The sequence below is a fragment of the Pelecanus crispus genome, chromosome 2 (genome assembly GCF_030463565.1).
Source record: "Pelecanus crispus isolate bPelCri1 chromosome 2, bPelCri1.pri, whole genome shotgun sequence".
In the NCBI taxonomy this organism is placed as follows: Eukaryota; Metazoa; Chordata; class Aves; order Pelecaniformes; family Pelecanidae; genus Pelecanus; species Pelecanus crispus.
Window position 1 is genome coordinate 48,587,895 of NC_134644.1, and position 27,301 is coordinate 48,615,195.

Sequence of the window (27,301 nt, forward strand, 5' to 3'; positions counted from 1 at the left end):
GTGCAAACAGAAAAGCTCACTATTAAATGGGACTTTTCCTCCTCCTTTCATATGGCTATCAAGAGCAGGAGCAACATTCAGGAGAGCAATGACTCCTTTGGTTGTTAGTTTATTTCCATAAACTTTCAGCATCTGAATACTGTTACCCGATGCACACTGAATATCAGCTAAAATAAGTTCACACAAATCAAGCCTCAGAGTGCAGTCTTGCTCCCACTAAAATCAGCAGAAGTTGGATCATCTGTCAATATTGTGTAAAAAGCTTCTCACCGCAGATTAAAAAACAAAATGAAAACCTTTCATGGAAAATAGTAGTTTTTCAGTATAAGATACCCAGCTTTCCTGAAGTCACAAACATGCCCATTCATTAAGGGCTAATAGCTGTTCAAAAGACACATTTCTGTAGTAATTATTTTTGTTATAATAATTACCATTTGATTAACAGCTGGCTAGTTAAGTGCTTTCCGCTTTCCCCCAAATTTAAAAATAATACAAAGCAGGATGCATTTGGACCTCAATAGAGCTGACTCTTTCTGATACACATGCATGGTTAAAAATCAGTTTCTTCACCTTTCTGACTGTGACCATTCTTTTCACCTCCTTCAGAGAGGATGCTCAGAGGACTCTGCCTTGAGATGAAGATGCTGCTGGCTTTGTTCTTCATACTCTCTGAGATGCATGCGTCTGTTCCCCAGAACATTGGTATTTTGTTATATCTTTTTCTAATGCAATTCTTAATGGGAAAATGCTGTCCAGAAGCTTGAGAGGTTAAAGAAACTTCTATGCACAGTAGCTGAGGCTGAGTTTGGATGGCAACAGGTGAAGTTTGAGGTGTAAGATACGATGTGGGAGGTAAGGTGAGAGGTGATGTGTGAGGTAACGAGGTGTGAAGTGACATTTGAGGGGTGAAGTTTGAGGTGAGATGTGAGGTGTAAGGCAAGGTTTGAGGGGTGAGGTGAGATTTGAAGGGTGAGTTGAAGTGCGAGGTGAGGTGTGAGCTGAGATTTTTGGGGGTGAGGTGAAATTCAAGATATGAACTGAAGTATGAGTTGTGAAGTGAGGGCTGAGGTGTGAGCTGAAGCATGAGGTGAGGTATGAAGTGAGACACTGAGGGGAGGGGTGAGGTGAGGTGAGATGAGATGAGGTGAGGCTGGCCATTTTCCAGAGTGCAGCCTTGCCTGGGAATGGGCTGCAGGAAGTTGGTCCCTGCCCTGACCCCACCTTGCAACTCATCCCCACAGGCATGCCAGGGGATAGTGTAGCTGCCAGTCACCCCCATACAGGGTGCCTGGGCATTTTTAAACATGGTTTGCTGTGGCCCTTTTTGCTGAATTTCCCATGCTGGCAATCTACCTCCTATCCTGTTCCTCCATGTTTTTCGTGAAACAGTGAACTCTCCCATTCTCGGAAAATTTTACTTACGTGATGATCTTCTGTGCAAGAGAAACAACCTAAGTCTGACTTAGGCGTAAGCAGGCAAAACAGAAAGAGGTTATATCTTAGTCCTGCTCTCCTTCATTTGTATGTTGTTAGCTTGCTAAGTGAAGCTACACTTGATGGAATATATGATTAATTTTGTCATGGTGCAGTTGCCTAGAGATTTCCCTATCTGCAGGCATCCATTTTTCTATGTGGTCACTAGCACACTTAACTGAGGTTTAGAATTTCTTTTAAAGTCTTGTTTCTTGACAGCTGCAGCGTCTGACTATTTTATAACTCCGGAAGAGAAAGGCAGTGTAGCAAACTAAGTTTTCTGTGTTTCAGTCCCTACAGATATTGTCCTCTTAATTGACAGCTCTGACGCTATGAAACCTTCGTCTCTCCCCTATGTGAAAAAATTTATGATCCGTATGATTGAAAACCTACCAATAGGGCCTAACCAGTTTCGGCTGGCGCTTGTTCAGTACAGCGATGATTTGTCCATTGAATTTGTGCTGGAAGCTTACAGAAAAGCGAGTCCTATGATGAATCGTATCAAGAATTACTTTACATTTAAAGGCGGGAGTTCAGTGCAAATTGGAAATGCCCTCAATAAGGCTTATGAAACCTTTTTCCAAAAGTCAGCAGATGAAAAAGAAAGGCAGCAAATCATTGTGATTTTGACATCAGCACCCTCAGAAGATGATGTTCAAGAAGCTGCCAGAGGCTTGCAGAGCCTTGGAGTAAAGATAATAGCTATAGGGACAAAAGAAGCTCCATATAACGAACTTTTTGAGATGGCCACCCCACCATTTTATTACAAAATTCCAGTGATACAGGAGCTGCCTAAATTCTCAGAATATATGCCACAAATCATTGATGATATTATCCAAGAACACAACGCCGACTTAATAAGTATACCTGATTACAATGATATAGCTGTGCAAGAAGGTAAGCTGTGCTACTTCATGTCAGTCCCATAGAGAGTAATGATAATTTTCAATATTCTAATGAAAAAAAATCCATTAGAAAAGTTGGGCTATATTGCATTGTATTTCAAAATGTTAAGACAACTTTTGTGTAGCATTTAAAAAGGAACATCAGTTAGCAAATATTTCATCTGGGCTTGTGGCTAGATGCCAGGTTCTGAACACTAGTTCAATATTGCATGTGTGATCTGTAATGTATATTGTGTGGTCTGTACAGAGAGGCAGCTGGAAGAGAGAGAAAAGGAAAGAGCACAACATCACCTGTGGGCTTTTCCTTTTTGGATTAGGCTCCTTACCGTTCAGCTGGACTAAGGCAATAGCTCTGTGGCAAATAAAATGGGAAGATTGCTTGTAGTCTTAATCTTTTCCCTCCCCTCTTTAGACTCCTCCTAATTTTTAAGTGTGTGTATCGCATTTCTGAAATACAGTTTTTGGCATATGCAGTAGGCTCTGCACTGAAGCTTTAGTGCAAGCCATATTTCTTCCCTAACTGCATCCTCAGTGAGAGCTGTAAGGGAGTCAACAGGCATGCAGGCTCTTGAGTGGCACAATAAATTTCTGTGCTGAAGATCAGACCTTGCTGATGTAGGGAACTTCTTACAGATATTATGACAGTGCATAATTTTCATATTTCAATTTACAGTACTAGAGTTCCACAGGATGAATGCATTTGCAGGGAATTAAAAGATACTACTCTGAGATTAGGGCAGCTTTTTATTACTTTTAAAATATTTGTCAGGCAGGGGGTCCTAAACATCATTTTCCTGGAGTTTTTCTACCATCCAGAGGGATGTTAAGAAGGGAAGGAGGGGAAGAGTTATGATTTGTTACAGGAGAGAGTGATCATGCCAAGTGATCTCATGGCCCATTTCAGGCAGTTGCGCTGCTTGAGGGCAGTGTTACTTTTACTGCTTTGAGCATTTCTGTCTGGCAGTTGTTTCATCCAGCTGCCTAAACTCTCCTTGGTAAGAGATGCAAAGTAAAAGAAATATTAATTTTTAGCTGTATGCAAATTTCCTAAATCTGGATAAAACTTCTGTGGGATAAAGCTGTTTTCCCACCTTGTCTGAAAGGGCTGCGGTAGACAAAGGATGTGTACGGTTTCCTTTAAAAAAAAATTACTAAACTTTTTCAGCAGAAAGTCTCAAATAACTCTAAACATAGTTAGTGAAACTGTGAATTCTCCTGTATTAGACAAACTTCACACAGAGAGAAAGTTAAGGTTGCCAAAATGATCCCTGCAAAGGAAGGAAAGCATAAACTGAAAATTTCCTGAGCAATGTTAAATAGTACTCCCTCTTGCATGTTAACTACAGGCTTGTCTTTGGTCACTTTCTAATTTTTCCCATGAGGACTCTGTGTCATGCAGAGACAGGGTGTCTGGGTAGAAAAATTGGTGCTGACAAGCAGTTCTGAACCGGCCAACTTCCAAATGATAGATTTTGCAACTTTGTTGTGTGTTTTATTCCATTCTTTGAAAAATTTGTTTCCATTTCCATATTAAAGTGTCTGTGAAGAATTAGGTATTTGGAGCAGAACTCCTGTGCTGGGTTTTGACATATGAAATATTTCAAAATATGGAATATTTTGAAATATGAACTGAATCCAGGCCCTTGATATTTGTAACTGAAAGAAGACACAGGAAAGAAATTGTTTTCAAGAATTCAAATTCTGAAAGAAATTGAATACTTGAAAGCATTTTCTTTACTAGGAGTAATGTAAAGAATTCATTTCCTTAATAAGAAATGTAAGATCTCAGTGTTTCCTCAAAATGAAGTTACAGTCTGATCTTGAGGAATCACGGATGCGGCAGCCTCTGTTAAAGCCAGCAAGTATTTCAGAAGTTGGGCAAGTCAGCATTTGTCTTGAACCCCATTCGTTGAATGTTCTAACAGTGAAAAGGCTTTTAAAAAGTAAAATTATGTAGACCAGCTTCTAGGTATAGAAACTGTTTAAGCTTTTCTATTTCCACTCCTGGACTATTGCTGAATGAGCACTATGTCACTTTATTGCCTCAACATTGTGTTCTTTGTATCTGGAATCTTAGTTAAAAATTCTTAATGCTATGTTTTTGTGTGGCCTCTGCAGATAGTACAGATATAGTCCTGCTGCTTCCTGGCCAACGGGACACGGAAAATTACATATTTCCTTACATGAAAGACTTTACTAGCAAATTGATATATGATCTGCCGCTGGAATCTAACCAATACCGTCTTGCACTTGCCCAGTACGATGATGATGTTCATGAAGAGTTTGAACTGGACACATATAAAACAAAGAAGCAGATGTTGATGCATGTGCAAGAAATGCAAGCACTTCAAGGCGGGCCACTCAAAACTGGCAATGCCCTTCGTTACATTTATGAAAAGTATTTCAAAGAACCAGTTAATGGAGCAGATAGAAATCAGGTTTTAGTGGTCCTGTCTTCTTTGCCTTCTGAAGATGATGTGGAAGAGTCAGCGAAAATGTTACAAGACAATGGAGTAAAAGTGATAGCCCTCGGGGTACGTGAAGCTGCGATTCCACAACTGAGATTGATGGCTACACAATCATTCTATTATTATTTTCGTAAGGAATGGGACCTCCCTATGTTTTCTAAAAATGTCTCCATTATTATTGAGGAGTTCCAAATAGATAGCATTGAAGAAGAAGAAGGTAAGAAAATCAATAATATGGGAGATGACATTTAAGAACTTAGACCTTCAGTCTGATGCTAGCCACTCTAGGCCTCATGTACCTTCTCATGTCCAGCAAATTGTGTAATGTTCAAGATGCACAGGCTGCTAAAAAAAACAAGTAGGAATGTGTTAGCCAGGGTTTTAAATACCTGGCCTAGCCTTAGCATGTTTTAAAATAGGGAAGTAAGAATATGGATGAGATGGACATACTCTTGTGCCCATGAAGTTTTGCGCTTGGCATTATTCTTAAAACTTCGTGCTTTTACATGTGTAGGTGTGTGTGAGGCACTTGTACTCTCTGATACTAAAAGGAATGGAGGTGAAGTAATCTTTTTTTGCTTTTACTAATTGGTAATTGATACAACTAGTATCTGTTAATGAAATACAACTCCTTATGACACTATGAACCCTCCAGAATTAGTAAATTAATGAATAGTCTTTGAGGACCTTTGGCAAGTGTGAATTAAAGGACTTATATTAGACTCTCTATTATCAAATCATTAATGGTACAGCTGAGAAACTTATACTTTTCATGTAGCATTGAAAATAGGTTTGTGTATTGAGATTTTTCTTATATATATCAGATGAGTGATTAAAAAATAAATAAAAAACCCTGTACTTGAAGATTTTTAGCATGCATGGTCCAACCAATATCCTTACATATGTATCTTCTGGATCAATACACTAGAAAATACAGGTAAGAGTTGAAGTTACAAGAATATGCTTCATATAAATACCGTAAACACTTCTGTTGTTATATCTCCTAGCTTTTCTGATCTTTTGGTCATTTATTTTAACTTAAAATGAGGTTTTATCAGTTTGTCTTTTGGTAGCTTGTCATCTTTGGCTAAAAAACTTTTTTACAAACTTGTTTTACTTTAAAATAAAGCAGAAAACCTTGTCTTAAAAAAAAACCCCAACAGTCCAAAGTTAGTTAATTATAGAGATAGCATAGAAGATGGCCACTAACATTGCTTTATTCTCATCCTTTTTCCACTGCAGTATGTGATGGACACTTGGTTGCTGACATTGTGTTTATAGTTGATCATGGTACTTCAAAGTCAAACTTTGAAGAATTAAAAAAATTCCTGCAAAACCTAACATCCTCATTTCATGTGAATGAGAAATGCATAAGAATTGGACTGGTGACGTACGCTGACGGACAAGAAGTGGTGTCTCATCTGAACACAGATACAAACAAAGCTGAAATTCTGAAGATAATACAGGACCTTTCTGCTGGGTCAGGAGAAGCCAACACTGGTGCAGCTATTAATGTCACAAGGCTAAAACTCTTTACTGAAAGTGCTGGGAGCAGAAGGAAGCAAGGGGTAGAGCAAATAGCTTTTCTTCTTACCCACAGACCCTCTCAAGACAATGTGACTGATGTTGCTACTCTTCTGCGGAGAAGTGGCGTGACAGTGTTTGCCACAGGTGTTGGAGATGCTTCTGATCAACAGCTGGTCCAGATAGCTTCTTATCCTCAAGAGCAGTATGTTACCCGTCTCAAGGTGTTTTCTGATCTGCAAAGGCAAAGTACGACGTTTCAAAAGAAGCTCTTAAATGAAATACAAAACAAGCTCTATGTCCACTCTGAAAGAAGAGAGATTCTCAAAACAGGTAAAGCTTTCCAAATAACTTTGGTTCTTTCCAGGTTAAGGGGTTTTAACTGAAGACTTTATTTGTACCATTATTTAATAGGAAGGACTAATACTGGAAGAAACATTAACTGTTTCTGTTAGAGAGTAAGCTAAAAACCTACTAAGGCACCATTAGAGCTTGATCTGTTGGAAGATGCTGCATCTGAATGAGATTTCCCTAGGAATGTTAACCTTCCAGTCAGTCTACCCTTTATTTTGATCAAACCTAGATAATAGACGGGAATGTGTACATCATGGGTTTTTGGGCAGATCTTAAGTCATCAGGGTGTATGTCCCAGCAAAATGAAGTGGCTGAAGGTTTCAGACTGGTCTAGAAGCAGTAATAACAATAGAGCAGCCTTAGATATTTTATTAAAAATTACCAGTGGATTTATGCCTGAGAGCACTAAAAGTCAGTGGTTTCCTGCTGTGAACTATCAGAACGTTAAGTGGACTGCTGCTGGTCCATGGAACCTTATTCAACGGTAAAACCAGTCACAGTGGTTGAATGTTTAACATGGCTGTGTAATGATGCATGATCAATTCTGATTGTTGATATAAGTGGTACTCAGAAGTCTGGGAATTGCTGGAGGTAGTTGCTTAAAAGCATTTCAGATGTGTTTGAAAACTCCAAGCTATCAGTTTTGTATTCTGTGGGGAAAGCAGTCATATAGCCATGGATGAAGTGTTTTGTTTCTTGCTGCCATGCCTAAGAGAACTAGCAGATTAAGTCTGCCAACTTTTTTGTTACCAGATGGAGAGTTTATCCATGTATTAGTTTATTATGTATTACAAAAGGAGTGGAGATAGGTGATCTGTCCATGTGCACAACAGTGATGTAATGGAGACTTTCTCATTCTGCATAGGATGCCTGGACACAGAAGAAGCTGATATTTATTTGCTCATTGATGGCTCGTCAAGTGTTGACTACTCGGATTTTGTCGATATGAAGAATTTTTTGAAGGAAATTATTACGCTGTTTGACATCGGAACAAAGAAAGTTCGATTTGGACTCGTGCAGTTCTCCCATTTCAATGAACTGGAGTTTGAACTTAATAAATACACTTCAGCAAGTGATTTGATAAAAGGGATTGAAAACATTCGGCAAGTAGGTGGAAATACCAGTACAGGGGGAGCTCTAAGTTACATGAAGCCATTGTTTGAAGAGGCCAGGAGGCAGCGAGGAGTTACAGTGCCTTGCCATCTAGTTGTTCTCACAGACGGAGAGTCACAGGACAGTGTGAAGGAACCAGCCATGAAACTCAGGGAAGACCTGATTAACATTTATGTCATTGGTGTGAAGGAAGCTAATAAAACTCAGCTTTATGAGATTGCAGGAGTGAAAAACAGAGTGTACTTTGTACATGATTTTAGCTTGCTGAAAGACATTAAAAATGAAGTTGTCCGAGAGATCTGTACCACAGAAGGTAAGACCATGCTTTCACTTTGCCTTGACAACACAGAAAATAAACAGATTCCTTTTGATTTGATAGAGAAATTATTTCATGAATAATGTAAGATACCATTTCTCTAGCTTGAACAATTTCACTGCCAGTCAGTTGAAATTTTCAGAGGGTGATGGTGATTTTTGTGTAGATTAAATGTTGGCCAATATCATGAAAAGGTCTTATTTCCAGAAAACACCAAGCATCTCTTGCCTGTATATTACAAACTTTATTCTCTGCTTGCCCAGAGAAGTTGTGGATGCCCCATCTTTTGAAGTGCTCAGGGCTTTGAGCAACATGATCTAGTGAAAGATGTTAGACTAGATGATCTTTAAAGGTCCCTTCCAACCCAAACCATTCTATGATTCCATGATTCTATAAAATCAACCTACCAATGTCAAAGGCACCCAAAATCACATATCACTGTAGAATGACTAGGTCCGTGAATGTACCTAATTTTGAACATATCTTTCTTAAAGCTAGCTGTTGAGCCTGCTGTTTTCCTTATCTCAGACAAGCCAGTCTCTTTTATCAGGTGTAGATAGGCACAGCATATCCCTCAAAGAGGATTCTAGAATTGAGATGTGCAGAAGTTAAAATAAGACAGTTTTACAATTTAAAGTAATGGTGTAGAAATAAGTATTCTCTAAACAGTAGCTTTTTGGCTAGCAGTCAGCAGGAAACAAGCAAAGGTTGTGTTGCACTAATACCTTCATCCCTGGTTTATTTCTTACAACCCTATAAAACATTAATGAAAAAAATGTGCTTAAATGTGACCCACTAGTGTGCAGGCTGTCCATTTGTCCCTACCTATTGTTTGGCTCACCTTTTTCTGTAAAACAAGTTGCTGTTTCCTACCTCACTGAAATGAAGAGAAAATTTTCAGGTTTCTCAGGCTCCAAAACTTGACCAGCAACATGCTATAGATTTTTATTTCAGAAATTCCTTGCTGATCTTAAGACGCTGCTTCAGTTGCTTAGCTGTGATTTAATGCTGACTGAATTGCAACTGTTTAAGTTAATGATGCCCTTGTTCAGATCTGAGGGGGCATTTTAGTCACAGTCATAACTTATCAATGAAATAATAAAATCTAAAGTTTGAAAAGGCTTATGCTGATTTTTTTTTCCTGTCTTTTCTGTTTATGAGGTTATTCTGTCTAACCTGTTTATGTTTTTTCTCAAAAAAAATTTAAAAACCCTAAGCCTAAATATCTTTTTTTCCTTGACAGTCTGCAAAGAAATGAAAGCTGATATCATGTTTTTAGTGGACAGTTCTGGAAGTATTAGAAATGAGGATTTTCTGAAAATGAAAAACTTCATGAGACAGCTGGTGAATGGAACAGATGTTGGTGCAGACAGAGTGCAGATTGGTGTTGTCCAATTCAGTGACAAACCAAAGGAAGAGTTCAAGCTCAACACCTACTCCACCAAAAGAGATATCCTCAGTGCTATTGATAGGATATCTCCCCTTCAATCCTCCACACTGACAGGAGAAGCACTGAAGTTCATGCTTAAATACTTTCAAGCCAGCAGTGGTTCACGTCACGCAGTTAAAAAAGTTCTCATCCTGATCACAGATGGGGAATCGCAAGATGAAGTTAAAGTCCCTGCCACAGTACTCCGAGATAAAGGCATTCTTATCTACTCTGTTGGAGTTTTTAACGCAAACAAAACTCAGCTTGAAGAGATTAGTGGGAAGCGTGAGATGGTATTCTATGTTGAAAACTTTGATATTCTAAACCAGAGAAAAAGCGACCTCATTTTTCAGATTTGCAGTAGTCCTCCTGATGATAGTAAGTATGGTAACTCCGAGTGATTTATTAATGCATGAGCAGTCATGGGGTTTTTGTTCTGAACTTGTTATGATCAAGTGTTGCAGTCACAGAGCTGGCTGCCTCTCTGTCCTAGTATTAGTTTGTCCCATGCAAATTCTCTGTTTCCCACTGTTCTGTCTCTGAGGGGGGCACTTCACAGGTCTCCTAGGGTACCACTCTGGGTCACAGGGCTCTGACCACTCTCTGTTCACACTCTGGAGGTCTAGCTAAGCACGGGTGCCTCTGATTCTTTCCCTTGGGTGTGCGAGATTAGACACCTGCGTGGAAAAGTATGGGTGTTTACACAGGGTGAATAAAACTTACAGAGAAAAGGCTTCACTCACTCCTTCCTTTGAAGTCTAACTGCCATCTCGTTATGCACGCCTTTCAGCTGCTATTTCTGCGGACTCCACACAGGGGCAAGAAAGGGAGCTGCTGATGACTCAGTCTCATTTTTTCTGAGTAGCAGTGTTGGAAGGGCCCACACTGGCACTGAATGCGGTTCTCAGGGGCCAGAGGCAACTAGAGTGCAATCAGTGTCTTTGGCAAGAGTACATTTGTAATCCCACTTGAAATTTGTTATTCGTCTGTGTTCCCTGATGTTGTCCTTTCTGGACAAAACCAATTAAGAATTCAAGCCATTCTCTTATTTAACTAATTTTTTTTTTCCCCTATGCAGATTAAATTAATGTAGTCATATTAAACCACACTGGCAGGCAAGCTTGCATACAGTATTTATAAACTTTACAGACTTGGCCAACTAAGTGAACTGGATTGTTTTTTTCTTGGGATGATAACTTTAGCTAAGGGTGTAAATGGGGAAAGTGGTCAGGCTGCAAAAAGAAGCAGATGGGGTTTCCTGTTGCTGTGGGCTCTCGTGGATGTCAACCAGGCTTGCAAACATGAGACAGGATTTTAAAAAACACTTGAGTAGCAGCTATGCATTGTCTGACTCAGCTGCACTAAGGCGTGCTGTATTGCTGTGACACTGCAAAAGACTTTAAATGGTGTGTGCTTTTTGCTCGCTCTCTCTGCTGTATGAACATAGAACATAGAGTAGCTTGCTAAAACTCACATTCAGAGTTGGTGCTTCAGTCATGGAAATTGCATTCATTTAAAAGAGGTGGACCTAACTGTTGAGTTCAGCACTGAAGTCTACCCAGCATCCAGTTTCTGAGCTTTCAAAACTCCCTTCACCTAGGGGTGAGGCAGCAGGGGCAGGGGGCAGAGTGGGGACAAGAGCAAAGCTTAAGGCATGCAAGCATGATTTGTTCAGAATCCCAAGAGGTCCAAACAGTCAATGTTCAGACATGTGGCTATGTCTTTGCGCTACTGCAATACAGAACTTGTAACTAACAAGAGTTTTTAAGTACTACTGCAATTAGCCAAGATGCTAAGCATCATTTTTTCTTCTCAGCAATTTTGGAAAAGGCATCAGTAGCTTATGTAATGAGAAAGATCAGGTGTAAACAGGGAAGCTTGAAATATAATGAGTCAGCAGCTATCACCTGTGCTGCTCTGTATGTCTGCAACTGGGAGAACATGGCCATTCAGAGGGACCAGACTGTTCTCCCACCAGGGAGTAAGCTGGAGGAAGGGTGTTAGCCCAGCTCCTCAAAGCAACAATTTACAACACTGAGACTGTAGGAGGCAAGCCCACTGCTATATTTAATTCAGATGTGAAATAAACTTCTTGATTTTTTCTGCTAGATGTTAAATATTAACGGACAAAATGTGCTGTATGCAAGAAGGGGAAAATTTCAGTTAATATTCATATCCTGTGTAAGGATAGCTTTAGATATTGTAAGCTAATACAAACAGTTCCACAATATCAACTGAAATATGACAATTTCTGTTTGCTCTATAAGCCCTGTACTGTGGTGTCCAGAGCAAAAGGATAGCATTTTTGCTAACTAAGATGACATTCAGTTTAGTCTAACTCTGCTCTGATTACTGGAATCATGAAGTTCACACCGAACAGTCTCACAAGCAACAAGAATCTGTCATATGTGCAACTTGCTGATAGTAACAAAACAGGTATCTGTGCAAACACCATTCAGTTAGCAAAGTTATACAGACATTGCAAAGAACTGGGAAATGGACTTGAGTTATAATAATCAGTAAGATTCTGCATAATTTTACACATTAAATCTTCACTTTTGTCAATTTTCTTTTACAGAATGCAGAAGAATAGAACGTTTAGACATTGTGTTTGTTATAGACAGCTCTGGAAGCATAAACTACTTACAGTACCAGGCCATGAAAGACTTCATGATTGCCCTGGTGAAACAATCTGATGTCGGCCCAGATGGAGTTCAGTTTGGAGCACTAAAATATTCTGATGATCCAGTAGTGCTCTTCTACCTCAATAACTATACTACAAAACAGGAGATTAATGAGACTATCCAGCGAGATACCCTTCTAGGACAATCAACTTACACGGCAAAGGCCCTGGTCCATTCAGAAATGTTGTTCACTGAAGAACATGGCAGCCGCAAGAGCAAAGGAGTTCCCCAAGTCCTAGTAGTGATAACTGATGGGGATTCCCATGATAGAAATCATCTGGATGGTGTGGCCCAGGGATTAAGGAACAAAGGAATTACCATCTACGCAGTTGGCGTAAAAGGAGCAAGTCGAAGTGAGCTTCTGACAATGGCTGGATCAGAGGACAAATGTTTCTATGTGGATACCTTTGAAGGACTTCAGAACTTAACTGCAAATATAACAAATAACATATGTGATATTTCAGTACCAGGTAAGTGTATACTCACTACTGGTTTTTGTGTTCAGTTTCCTCTTCCCCTACAACTGCGTTTGAAAGGAAGTCTTGCAAAGACATCAGATCGATACAGATAACATAATCTGTTCTGATTAACGTGATTTAAATTACAGTCATCTCTGTTCCCTGCTTGTTCGGTTCAGCTCCTGTAGTGGCTACTCTTTCCTACCTTCTCCTTCTGCCATCTTTCTGAATGGAAGTAGCTGTGGCTGCTCTACTTTATTTGGAAGTCGGTCCTTTTGGGCTATGGAAAGCATGCTGAGAGCAACTTGGTTCTTGGACAGGGGAGACACCTCATCTATGAATCCCGAAGAGTCTCAATTTTGTATATACACAGAGGATGGGATTTATCTTACTTAGTTTTAGCTGTGTATAGGTGTCATATCTAGTCACTGTAGTTTCCCTTTCTAAGCAGCATGGAGAGAAATAGGCATTTTTGGTGTGTGAGGCACCTGACCTCTTTAGGCATTTGCATGAGGCTGAGATTAAACGTGCCCTTGCCCTGTGAACATTTGGTTAGGCCAACATAACTTTGTTTGCTCAGTAGGTAAGAGGGTAATGTACCTATGTTTACTCTGCAACATACGTGCTTACAGGAGTATGTTTTGTGTTCTGGGACTAGATGTCTGAATTTCTGTGTACATAACATTTTATGTGCTTAACTTTCTTTTTGTAGATCTATTTGTTGGGGTTTTTTTTGTCAATATAACTAGTAGGATGTGGGAGGCAGAGGCAGGATTACTAATGATAGACATAGAATTGTGTACTTTATTAATAATATATTTTCCTTTATCTTCTGCAGAATGTCCAAAGAAAGCAGACATCATGTTCCTAATAGATGGTTCCAGAAACATAGATGAAGAAAACTTCAGGATAATGAAGGACTTTGTGACAAATGTAATCAATCCAGCTGTTACTGCTCAAAATACCAAAATTGGCTTTGCACTGTATGGTGGTGTCTATAAAGAAGAGTTCAAACTAGGCATTTTTCCGAACAGATCAGAACTAGAATTTAAAATTCAAAGCGTCAAACAAATGAGAGGACACCGAAGTAATATTGAAAATGCACTTGAGAAAGTGAAACTCAACTTCCAACCAGAAAACGGCAGCAGAATACATGAAAATATCCAACAGATTTTACTGGTAATCATTGCTGGACGAACAACCAGTAGAGCTGCAAGAGCAGCAGAAAGCCTGAGGAAGAAAGGTGTTGATATATACGCCATAGGCGTGGGAAATGTTGATCAGTCCCACCTAACACAGATAACTGGATCATCAAGTAGGAAATATGCCGTTGATGACTTTTCTAACTTGAAGACCATAAAAAAAAGACTGGTTGATATTATGTGTGAGGATGATAATAGAAAAGGTAAACATCTCTGAACCAAACTGTTCTAAAATCTCTGTGTGCTGCTTTAAGTATGCTTTCCAGTTAGAGTGGTTCTTTAGAATACATTTGGTTGATCTTCTGCAACACTCTAAAAACAGAATAGAAAAATTCTTCTGACTCACATGAAGATAATGATCTCTGTGGAAATAATTAGCTACATCCAGTCCCTCTAAAATTGCTGAAAGAAATGACCTAGATGTTTTCTCTTTGCTCCCTCCATAGAATAAAGGATATGAGATGACAAACAAATAACCACCCATGTCAGTTTGCATTGTGTTAGCTTCTCCCTTGCTGCCCATGCAAATACTCTTCTTCCCTGGTACGTAAGGTAGTTCCCATTTTCTCCCCTTCAGGAAGGGTAAAAAGACACACGTGAGCAGTTGCTGTGAATTCACTAATTTTTCTGCAAGCTCACACCCTACTGTACTCCTCGTTAACTTATCCATGCATTTATGTTCTCATTTCTGCAAATTTGAACTGATTGATTAAGATCACACAACCCAGGCTTGAAGATTTTAGGTTTAATTGTTTAAACTTCTATCTGAGCTTTAGAGTGTATAATTTTCTCCTGCTTCCTTACTCGAAGGACAGCTTTAGCACTTTCAAATATGTTTTGCTTCTGGGTTAACAGCAACTGTGATGCCATATCACCCAAACACTAATTTAAGAAAGTTGGAAGCAGTTACAACTATTGCAGAGCAGAAATAAAGTACTACTAGCAAGAGGTGTACTTCTTAAAAATGTGTATTTCCTCCTCTCCTGAGTTGCAGACAGAAATAGTACGAGAAAGACATTAATCTCATAGAATACCCACGCAGCAACTCAGTCATCCTACAGATTAGAGTGACCTTACATCTAGTTAAACAAGGGACACGGTGGCAGTACTTCTCATTTTGTGGCATGTGCTTTCATTTCACTTCTGATTTTCCCATCACCTCACATGCAGTGAGAAATTATGCTAAAATGCATATTGAGAGTTGGGGGCCCCTGCTCTGTCTGCTAACTATGCAGAGCAGTGCATGCCACAATGAATGTGCAAGCACAGGTAAAAAGCATGATGAGGAGCACAGAAGGGAAGTGATTTGGTATTGACCCAAATCTTAAACATTAGGCATAGCATTACTTTTAAAGTAATGAGACTACTACAGCAGTTATGTGTTAACTCTCCAGCACAACATGTTGAAAACAAACAGCCGCCTGACCTTCTAAATGATACCTGCTCAATTGCCTGTAGCTGGGAAATAAGAGGAAGGAAGGGCCAAAAACGTCTGAATGGAGAAGTACCTCCAGTGAAATAATTTCTGAAGCTGATGTTGCTATTAAGAAGGATGGGGTCTCAGATTTGTTATATAAGGATAATTACAGAACACATTTTCAGTTAAAGGCATTTAGGGATTTTTGACAGCTTTATCTATCCAATGTGCTTTTCATTTCCACAATTTTTCTCTAGAAATTAAAAATCTGTCTCAGTGGGTTTAAGATGAACGTGTGTCTAAATGAATCAGAGACCTAAAGATTCATTTTAGATAATCTCCCTGAGGCTTGGAGATGACAGATTCCAGAGGCTCCTGCCTACTTTGCTGATGTGCATTGGTCTCCCCTTGTCGTGTTTTTTCTTTTGTGTTTTTCTTTACCTGAAATGAAAATTGTTTGATGCATTTATTTATGATTTTCCCAACAGTAGCTTGTCTTGTGGATATCACTGTGGGATTTGACATCTCATCACAGAGAGAAGGCCACCACTTTTTTCATGGACAGACCAAACTGGAAAAGCATTTCCCTGAGATTTTGCAAGCCCTCCTGTCTCTAAGGGACGTGAGCTGCAATGTTGGGTCCCAGGCACAGAGCAGCGTGGCTGTTCAAGTGAAGAATACTGTTACTCCAATATCCACAAAGTTCTATATTGACAGTGAATCTGTCCTGCGTAACTTGTCAGATGCTGTGATCAAGAGACCATCCCAACTTAATGTTGAATTTTTGCAGTCACTCTGGGAAACATTTCCAAACAAGGATGAGACCCGACAAAAGGTAATGTGATGACTTAGGCAAAATCCTTTGGTCAAAATTGTGTAAGAAAGATTGAAATACAATTGTTCTTGGTTTCTGTGTGATTTAAATTCTCTCTTTTATGTCTTTGTAGGTATTACTTGTATTTTCAGATGGTGTGGATGATGACTTAGAAGCACTTGAACAAAAATCTGAAGAACTTAAAGAGAAAGGTATCTATTTTAGAAAAGTCAGATTGTTTCATTTCTCAGGTGCCCTAGTAGTGGGGTGAGAAGAGGTATTTAATTTTTTCTGCAGAAGGAGCAGAGGGAGATTAGCAGCAAATAAAAGGAGTTATAGTCTCAGATGCCCAGTCAACATAAATCAGAATAGCTCCATTGAAGTGAGATTGACAATGCCAGGTAAGACTGTCTTCCTAGCTTGGCCCTTATCTTTGTCTATGGCCAGTAGTGGATGTTTCAGAAAACACCTAATAATGGGGCTAAGGAAACAGTAGTGCTTCTTTGGGGTGACTTCCCCATTCAGAGATTTTATGACCTGGAACAATCTTTCTTACAATGTTTAACTAACTTTCCCACAGCCACACACCTATTGTGTTTCACCAATCAATCTGCCTTGTCCTTGCTATCTGTTATCACCCAGAAACCTAGCAGAGTGGGGAGAAGATAGATTGAGTAGTTATCTTCACGCCTCCCCTGTAGGCTTCAGTATCTGCATCAGCACCTGATTTCAGAGCCCAGCGTCAGAGAGGTAGGGCAGGAGGAATAGAGAAGCTGCCACAGGCTTAGCCTTTCTGATGCGTGCAGGAGACTGTCATGCAAGAAACAGTGAAGAACAGAACTGGAGTTGAAAGGGCTAGATTTGCTAAAGGGAGATGCAAGGGGCTTCTCAACTGGTACTAGGCCCTTTGGTGTGTGCTTGTCCCTCATCCCAAACAGACGTCTGTTGTCTCATGTCTATTGTCTCTCTCTCTTCCCAACAACAACCTTGCAAAGAATTACCTGTTCTGAACAGCAGGCAAGTGGCAAGAAGAGCTATAGTGGAGTACAAGGGTGACAAGTGCAGGCAGTAAAATGGAGCATAACAGTCCTCTTAGCAAAGATGCTATTAACTGCAGAGCAGTAATAATGGGGAGAACATGAGGCTTCTTTTGACACCATGGCAGCCACATGGGAAAGATGAGAAGATAGATAAATATGCCTAACAGCTTGCTCAGCTGTACCAAAGACTGTTTTCCTTGAGGTGTTGTGCATTGTTGGTCAGTTGTGTTGCATCAATAAGCAAATTAGGTACAGAAGTGTGATTTGGGATTGAGTTTTAAAATAAATTTTAAAATATCTTTGGTCTTAGGTTTGGGTGGGTTTTGTTTGTTTCTGTTGTTTTTCAATTTCATTTGCTGGGGCTTTGGAGCATCATTCAGCTAGAGACTGCTCTCATCTCTGTTCAAGTGAGTCAAGAGTCTGTCTGCTAGATTCCGGGAATTTACATCAGAGTATGAACTTTTGTTTGGATTTGAATCTGCTGAAATTGCCAGCTGTGTTGTACAACTGTATAAAAGGGACTCAGGACCAAGCCAGAAAGCTGGAAAAGTACTGCTTGTTGCTGTTGCTGTGACCAGCATTTGGCTCCTTCCTTAAGTCTCACCCTGCAATCCCAATATACCTGTATTTTGCCCTGAATTGTTTCCTCACTGTGCTTTTTTCCCTTGCACAGGGAAATAGTCTTTTCTCTGTTTTTTCTCTGAATGATCTGAGTTCAAGGGGAGTACTCTAGGATGTTACTGCACATGATATCTCTTTGCCTCTTGCTTTGCAACCTAAGAAATTGTGTTGTGGCCACAGGCTTACTCTAATTTCACACTGGTGTCTTTCTAGATCAATGTAAAGACATGCATTCTTACAGCAAGACTGGGTTGGAGAAACAAAGAATTCAGATCTGTAATTTCTCTGATGTCTACCTCAGCTTTAGATCGCTATTGTAGCAGATGGAATGATGACTTGGAGCCACCAATATTTGTTATTATTTTAATGTAAAAAGAAGTGCAACCTAAAGCTTCTGTTTTTCCTAAGAGCTAAATGATTAAATGAATATTTATGTTGACACCCAAATCAACCATGTGGTCTTGAATCATTAATCATTATTCAAATAGGAAGATTTTTATGTTGATCCTTTTATTGGCTCTTCATTGTCACTAGCACCTCATTTAAATCACTTACAGAATTGTATACCATCAAAAGTGTGGCTTTTACAGCTGGCATTTCTAATATATATTATTCACCTTCTTCATGATGCATGTATATATAAGGTACAGAAACCGTTTTTCTGTGGAACTGATATTTATATTCATATTTACTACAATTAGGTTTGGATGCTCTTATAACTGTTTCTCTGGAAGGAACCTCCAATTTTCAAAACCTCCAATCTATTGAGTTTGGAAAAGGATTTGAATATGGAACTCGCTTAGATATTGGCATGACAGATATCGCTAGCAGGCTATCCAAGTTCTTGGTAAGTTATTTGATAAGGAACCAATGTACACAGTAAGATCTTGGGTAAGAGAACTGCACAATCAGACCGTAAGTATCAAGTCTGGTAAATATGACTAACAAAGGAGTCATGCTATTAATAGAGCATAATGTCCAGTTGTATTCTTATGGTGAATGCTTCAGTAAGAGCAGGAGCAGAGCCATGAGAAAATTTTTGGAAAATACATTTTCATCTGCAGTAACTTCTTCTTTTTAAGAACAATATTGCTGAGAGGACCTGCTGCTGTTTGTCTTGCAAATGTACTGGGGAAGAAGGTGAAATCGGCGATAGGGGAAGACAAGGGATGAAGGTAAGAATACATTCTAGCTTTGTATTGCTAAGTTTGAGTTGTAAATAATGATGGGCTGCATGTGGAAAAAAATCACACCTTGGGGCCCCCACCTGCAGGTGGTACTTACTGCCTTTGCCACAGCTACTGATGAGTGCAATGCACAAAAATGATTCTGCAAGTGAATGCAATGCTGCTGGTGAATGTAATCAGTATTCAGTGATGTCTTTTACCTCTGGGAAGGCCTCTTGCCCAGCCTGATGCTATTACCTTGCGGGTCAGCAAGAAGAGCTGAACAAACTGTCTGAAAGACAAAGTTCAAAGCAACCCCTTGCAGGGTAGCACTTTGCAGTGCTGATGACTAAGGGGGGTAAAATTTGGGGGGTCGGACACTCTCTCTTCTTAGCCTTCTCTCTCTCAGGAAAGAGCATATATGAAGACTTTTCACTTTCCAAAAGTCTCTCTCAAAATATTGTGCCAAGGTCAGCAGCTTCCCCTTCCTGGTAGCATACTCCAGGCACACAGAAGAAAACAGCCACTCACACGAAGCCCTACCTCAGAATTCAGTATAATGGCTGTTGTGCCAGGCTAGATTTTCACTCTCCAGACATTACCCTGTTGCAAAAGAGGCCTCTGAATTCAGGAAGGAGCTTCTTTTTGGCCTATGAATCTTTTTTTGCACAAAGGAAGGACAATGAGAGATTGAAAGAATGTTCTCTCATCCTCTGTTCTACACAAGGCTCATTTAATACTGAAACATTAGGAGCACTGTTAAGCCTGTGCTGAGACTCAAAGCCCAGGACAGCTGTTTCTGGTGCAGCTTTCATCTGTGTGGAATCACAGGACAACGGAAATGTCCTCCTTGGATTCAGAATGGTTTGTTTTGATGGTTAGATTTCTCCTAAAACAGTTCTCATCAATCATACACATTTTAAGATACAATCCCCACAACTTATTTGTTTGCTAGTGTCCCTCTTTCTTCCTGGGCTCCAAACCAGGGTGAACAGTGCACTCTCAACTCTTACATAAAGATATGTTACATGAACTCTTTCAAAAATAATTGTACTAGAATAAAAAATCATATGAAAGGACAACATTAAATCAGAAACTTTAAGAAATTTTGTAACTTTTGTGGTTATAAAGAATATAGTCTGAAAAGAGATCGACTTCTAAAAACCTGCTTGGACCACACAAGGACGGACTCTGCATAGAAGCTCTAAAATCTCTGCCATATCTGTTCAGAAGTATTTCCTGGCTAACATCTATTTGGGGCTTATTTTTTAAAGTACATTCCTTTCTTACAAGGGCAGGTACCAGACTCTCTTGGGTCAAATCCTTAGTTTGGCTTATGTCAAAAGTAATGGCTTGGAGAAGGCATGCTTTATCCTATGAGTGGCAATTGCTCTGTGGTCATCCTCGACATACTTTCTGGCTCATCCAGACTGACAAATGTGGAGCCATTAAAGCAATCAGTCTCATGCCAGTGTGGAGAATCTCCAATCATGGAATCATAGAATGGTTTGGGTTGGAAGGTTCCTTTGAAGATCATCTAGTCCAAACCCCCTCACCAGCAAAGACAGAAGAGCAATTGGCTGACTACTATTGATACAAAAGACATTCAAGAAGAAACTATTTGAAGCAGAAGAAGCCAATGACACTTGTTTTCTACCCAAGCCAATGAAACATTCTTCATAAAAATGCAAAATAAGCATTTATGTATGACAGATTATGAATCTTGTACAGGATTTTCTTTTTCTTCCTATCAATCAGCTTTTAAAGATTCAGTAATTAAGGTATATCTCAATGTTGTCTTGAAATGTATAATTAGTTGCTGGAGACACTTTAAAACTTTGGAAGAGCTTTTCCTGGGGCCTGCAGTGAAAGAAAATTGTTTCTTTCTGGAGCATCTGATAAAAATATTGGGCCACCTTCAAATTTAAATGCGGGACAAATAATGCATTAGTGATGAATTAAACATTAGGAGAAAAACTATCAGGAAAGAAGTTGTCTGTTATTCAAGTTTTCAACAGTGTTTGAAGCCCAGAGTAAGCAGAGGGACAGAATAGGCAAAGAACAACATAATGGCCCATTGAGTTTTTCCAGAATTCCCCAATAGTTTCTGAAGGTCAACCAAGTATTATAGCATTATCTTTCATCTTTTAACTTCAGGGACACAATGGTGTTAAAGGCAACCTGGGATATCTTGGAGATGAAGGAGAACTGGTAAGTTATAACACTTTAAAAACCTGTGTTTGGGAAAACTAAAACTTTTGAGCAGGAAAAAAAAAGAGCATCTAAACTAGTTGGATAGTGGATTTACAAAGCTCTATTACCTTTCCAAGGTGAGAACACCCTCACATCATTTGAATAAAACACAAACAAGATCGTAAAATGTTCAGTAACATTTCTTGGGATATAAAGGACACACATTACAACCACCTGATTAGCTCATGTATGTGGTTGAGTGGGCGCCTACTTAGCAAAGCTATTTTGGAACTTATTTTTATTCCTGTAGAAGACTTCTACAAAGAGTGGGGTTTTGTTTTCCTCATTTTTTTTCATGTTTTCCTGAGTTGTTATTGAAAAATCAGTGTCTTGTATGTGGAAACTAAAAGTAAACAAATGGAGACAAAGCCAGTCATTTTCTGCCAAAAGAACTGTTAGTAAGCCAGTTTTGGCCAGTCAAGACCAGCTCTTTGATATAGACATCCATTTTTAGATATATTTGGTTGTATCCAAATTAGATGTGTTTTTTGAAGACCATCCAAAGCATATCTTCTTGACTTGACCTAAGTGTCATATTTTTTGATGCTGGTAGGTTGCTGAAACCAAAAACATGAACGGGAAAGAGACTGGGAAGTGTACTGCAAGGCTATGACCACCTCTTGATGGATACGTTTGTTTGCTCCCAAAAGAGCAAACATTTTTCATCTACATAGCTTTTGTTTCAAATTAAAAAAAAAACCCAAACTTGCTAAATGAGCAAAGACCCATCAGTGGAAACTAAAAATAACTACAGTGACAGTAAGGAAGTAGCATAGCAGTGTAATGGATATTAGAGAGGAGCCTGGCCCAAGCTGTCATCAGGAGGATGCAGTAACTGTTTCTGTTGGTGTTGTCAGCCTGTTTATAATAGTTTGCAGGTGTTGCTCTGGAAGACTGCTTGCTTTTTTATATGTTAACATGCAGTACTCCAAAAACAAGCCTGCAGATGTGTAATGGCATCATCACATTGTATTTGCTTTACTTTCATCACACTATGCAGGAAGAAATTTTTCATGGAAATCATGTCAGCCAGGCCCACAAATACCAGTTCTGCTCTGTGAGATTTCTGTAGTTCTATGTAGTTTCAAATTTAAGTATAGTGATACTTTTTTACAGGAGTTAGATTTGTCAAAATGGTAGCTGGAGACTCAGGACTGTAAGTGTAATGTGAATATTAACAGAACAATGCATATGGCTAAAAAGAAGTCAAAATTATTGCAAGGGAGATTAAAAATATTTTAACATTTGCTAGGATACTGCTAATATGTTTGGTCTTTCATAGAAGGTCACTGAATTATGAAGATCTTGCAGTTGCACATTTCTCTGTTGTTGCAACCCCTTTAATTTGCAGTCCACCAGGGACTTTACTGGAGCTACAGTCTTGAGAAGAAGGCTTTCCAGGACTACAGGACCAGATATCTCTAACAGATAAATTAGCTGCCAGCTTGTGTAAACCTCACATAACTTTAAACAACTGGATTCTTCTTTTCTCTCTTTCAGGGCCCAAGAGGACCACCTGGACCACAAGGCAGACAAGGCAACATGGGGTGTCCAGGCAAAAGAGGTTTAAAGGTTAAACAAAAATTCTGAAAATACCATTTCATTGTGATTTAGAATAATCCTTGAATGTTTTTATTACATGTTATTCTAACATTTGCTATCTTTTTTCTTTTCAGGGGTTTCGAGGATTTGTTGGAAAAAAGGTACAGTATGACTCTAGACAGTTTGAGTTTGTGAATGCAATATTCTTTAGAGCTTTGTCCTGCACTAAATGGAGATGTAGAAAGTTTTGCAGAGATGTCAGTGAGTGTTAAGTCAATGTTATTTTTTTTAGGCTGCTTTGCAGATGTTAGCTGCAATGCCCAGCTTATGGTTGTGCCTGGGGAACATACGACAAATTAAACTTCAAGCATTAATCCCTGTGTTTAGTTTTCCTTCTTCTTCTTCTTCTTCTTCTTCTTCTTCTTCTTCTTCTTCTTCTTCTTCTTCTTCTTCTAAATCTTGGTCTATGTCATCATATACTTGCTGGAGTTTGCAAATGTGCTCTGGTTGGTTGTGTGAAAAATTCATGCACATTTGTATTATTTCAGGGTGACAATGGGGAAGATGGGACTGATGGAATTACAGGAGAAGAGGTACATTATTTTCTTTCTTTTGCCTTCTTGACCTTGAAGTTATTGAGTGATAGAAATGAATTAATATGCTATATTTTGTCTTTAAGGGATCTCCTGGGATTCCTGGAAAGAAAGGAGAGAAGGGTGACATTGGATATCCAGTAAGATTTTGTTATCTTTTATTGGTCAGGGTTTGGATTTAAGAACAATGGTATGGCTATTTTGTGAAACTGTCCCTGTAGAAATGTCTTTAATAAACTCTCAAGCACAAGGAGTAGACCTTGTACCACAAAGTTATTTGCACATTTTTTGTTTGAACTCCTATCAGGAGACTTATTATAGGACTTCCAGCATCTGAAGAAGAGCAAATTACTGATGAATAGCCAGCAGGTATTTTTGTAGATAGGGTATATATGCAGAAAATGTTGCTCTGTAGGATGTTTCTATTTGAAAGAGAATTTGAAGAATAATTAGGTCCTTACCTTACAGTCTTCTAGGTGGGCATTTTCTGGTATTTATTAAGGGATCAAGTAATTTCTGCATATGACATTTTAATTTGGCTAAAGATAGATATGAAGCCTTCTACCTCTGTAGTACCCTGGCAGATTCACATACATGAGACAAGAGGGTTTTTTGTTATCTGTTTGCCAACATCAGAGAGCTTGTTTTTCATAAAGCATGGAGCAGCCCTGTTGCCTTTCCAGTTACCTTGCAGTCTGAAACAAGGTCTGACTTAGGAGACCAAATGACAAAAAGAGATACTGCCTTGTGGCAGCTTCGATAGACAGTTGGAGAATTGACCATTTGTCTTTTTGCTGATGAGAGACCATTTGGAGAGTGGCTAAGTGAAGCAAAAAACCCAGCCTAGTAGACACTGAACATTTTGGCTTAGTCCATGTAATAAAAACAATCCTCAGTGGGAACCAAGGTGATAATTTGGGTGATTGGTTACAGTTAACCTCCACAATTCAATGGCTGCTATTAGGGATAGCAGGCTGGTGGGTGGCCACCGTGCAGCGCTGTGCATTAACAGTTTGCACTTGCAGGAGCAGCAACTGGATACCTGTTTCAAGTGTAGAAAACAATACTCTCAAATAACTGCTTGGTACCTCACTTCTAGAAGACACTCTTACCCTTTCTGCCCTTACACAAGTGCCCAAGGAGGCACAGGGCTTATTGCTACTGAGAAGACTCTGGTTATTCACAGATGAGGCACCATTACGTTCAAAACATGAAATGTATGTTAACATACGCCTTTCAAAGATGTAGTCTACAAACAAAGTTTTTTGATATTTGGAACAATTTCTGGTTTGTTGCAGTAATTAATTTGAATTTATTCTTTAGTTAAAAAATCAACAAAAAACAAAACATGAAACAATACATGGAGCACAGTGGCTGTTTCTGTATTGCTTTGTGTCCAAGAGCCCCCAGGTTTCTGGTTTTTTGGGAGTGGAATTGGGGAAGAAACTGTGGGTGAGACTATTTAAAAATGAAGGTTGAAAGGTTGGAACTTGGACATATCCCTTGGCAATTCCTGCATGAAAGTAGTGTTTCAGGTTCTTACTGAGATATGTTCTGCTTTCAGGGAAGTCCAGGGCTAAGAGGACCCCCTGGTGATCGTGGCCAGAAGGGCTTTCGAGGAGATCCTGTATGTTTTTTCAAGTACATTATTATTTTCTAGATGTAGACTGTCTTCATGTATGTACTCATAAGACTTTTTACACAGTCTCCTGTGCACCAGGGCAAAAATGAGATGTTCTTCCAGTGTGTTCACATGATATTGCAATGACTGTAGCATGTCTAATACATAGGCCTTTTATTAACCCTTCATATGGGTATATCTCTCTATTGTTTTTCTAAAGCAGAATGTTTAGAGTTTTTAAGTGGTATTACCAAATCCTTGATCTGTTCTCTCTAAACAGAACTTCTTCTGATGTTGGCAGTAATCATATGCATTGGCTAAGGACTGACTTGTTTATTTAACATCTCAGATTTTGTAAGAGCAAGCATTCTTACTGGGAGGTGTTTCTTTTTTTCAGGGTAACCCTGGACTGAACAGTGCAGTAGTAGGAGTAAGAGGCTTTCCAGGAGAAGAGGGGGAAGAGGTAATTGTTTAGAAATATGTGGAATTTCTGTAAGATATCTGCTTACCAGTAATACACTGTCCTCCTCCTGTCTGCACTATTTTAAATATGTCTTTGCTAAGGATATAGGAACTTATCACTTATCAAATGTGATGCTAACTAAGATACGAAAGCTCTTTGAGCAGAACTACCACTGAAAAGGAATGAGTATCACTGCCAGCATCAAACCTGCAAGGCAATGACAAACACCTGATCTGATTCCAACGTGCAAATCATTTAAATTTTCCAGTTTTAAGAGAAGATTTTATGATAGCCACTGAATGCCATCGGCTCTGGGACCTGGGAACTCCTCCTTCCCAACCACTGAAGCCCAGTCAAGTGCACACTAAGACCTAGGAGGTCTCTCTGTCCCAGTGCAATGGATGCTGCTGCTGCTGCTCCTGATTGCAGGTTTGGCCAGTAACCTGCAAATTATCCCTCGTTGCTTTCAGGGAGAGTTAAAAGACTGGGTGAGCATTTTTTGCTGTCATACAACAGTACCAGTGCTTGCCTCTTGTGCAATATTTTCCAGTAAGAGTATGCCCTCACAAGCAGTCTGTGTCATTATCCTCAGTGCAACAAAGGAAGAAAGTGAGGCACAGAACAATGAGGTACCTTGCCCAATATCAAAGAGCAGACTAGAAGCAGGGCCAGGGATCTGCCAACTCTGTAACTCCCAGCCCTGTGCTCTTAACAAGGGCCTGCAGGAATCTTTCTGACAAGAGTGGTAATGGTATTTGCCAGTTCTTAGTTAGTGCTATCAGCCAGGCCCATTCAGAGATGTGTAACTGGCTGGTTTTGGTGGTCAATGCTATTTACTGACAGATTTTGACACAGAATGGTGTTGTGGGGAAGTCCCACAAGACAGTTTTTGACAGTCTTAAAAATTTGGCATGAAAAATGGACAAAAGAAGAAATGAGAAATTGCAGTGATGCAAAGGAAATTAAATTTTCTGTGTGCAGGGTGAGAGAGGACAAGAAGGCTCAAGCGGCTCATCAGGAGGCATAGGCAACCCGGTAAGTTCCTAACTTGCATGGGCTCAATTTAGTGGGAGAATGCTTTTTAGCCTCTGCCTTGCATGCACTTTTGATAGCAATATTTAATTTGGTGAGTAGCAATACTCTTACCGTTAAATAAAAATACATTTTCCTAAGCAACATCCAGAATGGCACTGGAGGCCAAAACTAGACTCCTGTTTTTGTAACTATATATTTTTTTTAAACAAGCATAAATTTTGCATTTGTTTATCTTTCAGCTGAAAATTTTTAATGAAGTAATTGCAACAAGTTATACACTTTTAACAGCATTCAGATGATACCTAACTTGGCCTGACAGCCATTTTTTTTTTACCTTCTTTTAGGGAATACCAGGACAAAGGGGACAACGGGGACCAGAGGTAAGAACTATTCTTTTTTTATATCTGCCCTTTTCCACATAGGAATTTAATCAAGAATTTGAACAAGAGAATTCAAAGTAGTTGCAATAGATGTGTTTGAGAAACTTTTTTTTTAATTGATCGGGAGTCTCATCTGGACTTTTATGTGTATGCTTCATGCTATTACACTAAAACACCTGCAGGAGTATGTTCAAAATATCGCACAGATAAAAATGCAAATATTAGGTATTTATAGCTTGCATGTAAGTATTGTTAGATACATAAAATTCCTTTTCTCATTTATTTGTATCAATTTTCAGCATTAGGCCTTTGAAACCAGAAGGTGCTGCTTTTAGTGCTCAGCAAGTCTTTCCCGGTGACTACAGTATTAAATGATTTTTAGTGCCTCGCATATTGTCCACACACAAGATTTTATTTCAAGAACATTATC

The 27,301-nt window shown here is 39.3% G+C and overlaps 1 protein-coding gene across 1 annotated transcript in view; it reads left to right on the forward strand.

Moving 5' to 3' along the window:
• Positions 1 to 611: 611 nt before the first annotated feature.
• The window catches only part of COL6A6 (collagen type VI alpha 6 chain), a 41,354-nt gene continuing 14,664 nt past the window's right edge, over positions 612 to 27,301 (forward strand). The window contains 21 exon segments of the mRNA XM_075705824.1: positions 612 to 702; positions 1,765 to 2,370; positions 4,497 to 5,063; positions 6,089 to 6,703; positions 7,590 to 8,150; positions 9,397 to 9,960; positions 12,161 to 12,736; positions 13,563 to 14,129; positions 15,832 to 16,178; positions 16,291 to 16,369; positions 18,520 to 18,665; positions 18,901 to 18,993; positions 21,142 to 21,195; positions 22,738 to 22,809; positions 22,914 to 22,940; positions 23,328 to 23,372; positions 23,459 to 23,512; positions 24,937 to 24,999; positions 25,391 to 25,456; positions 26,438 to 26,491; positions 26,836 to 26,871. Coding sequence (XP_075561939.1) covers positions 612 to 702; positions 1,765 to 2,370; positions 4,497 to 5,063; positions 6,089 to 6,703; positions 7,590 to 8,150; positions 9,397 to 9,960; positions 12,161 to 12,736; positions 13,563 to 14,129; positions 15,832 to 16,178; positions 16,291 to 16,369; positions 18,520 to 18,665; positions 18,901 to 18,993; positions 21,142 to 21,195; positions 22,738 to 22,809; positions 22,914 to 22,940; positions 23,328 to 23,372; positions 23,459 to 23,512; positions 24,937 to 24,999; positions 25,391 to 25,456; positions 26,438 to 26,491; positions 26,836 to 26,871 — 5,283 coding nt within the window.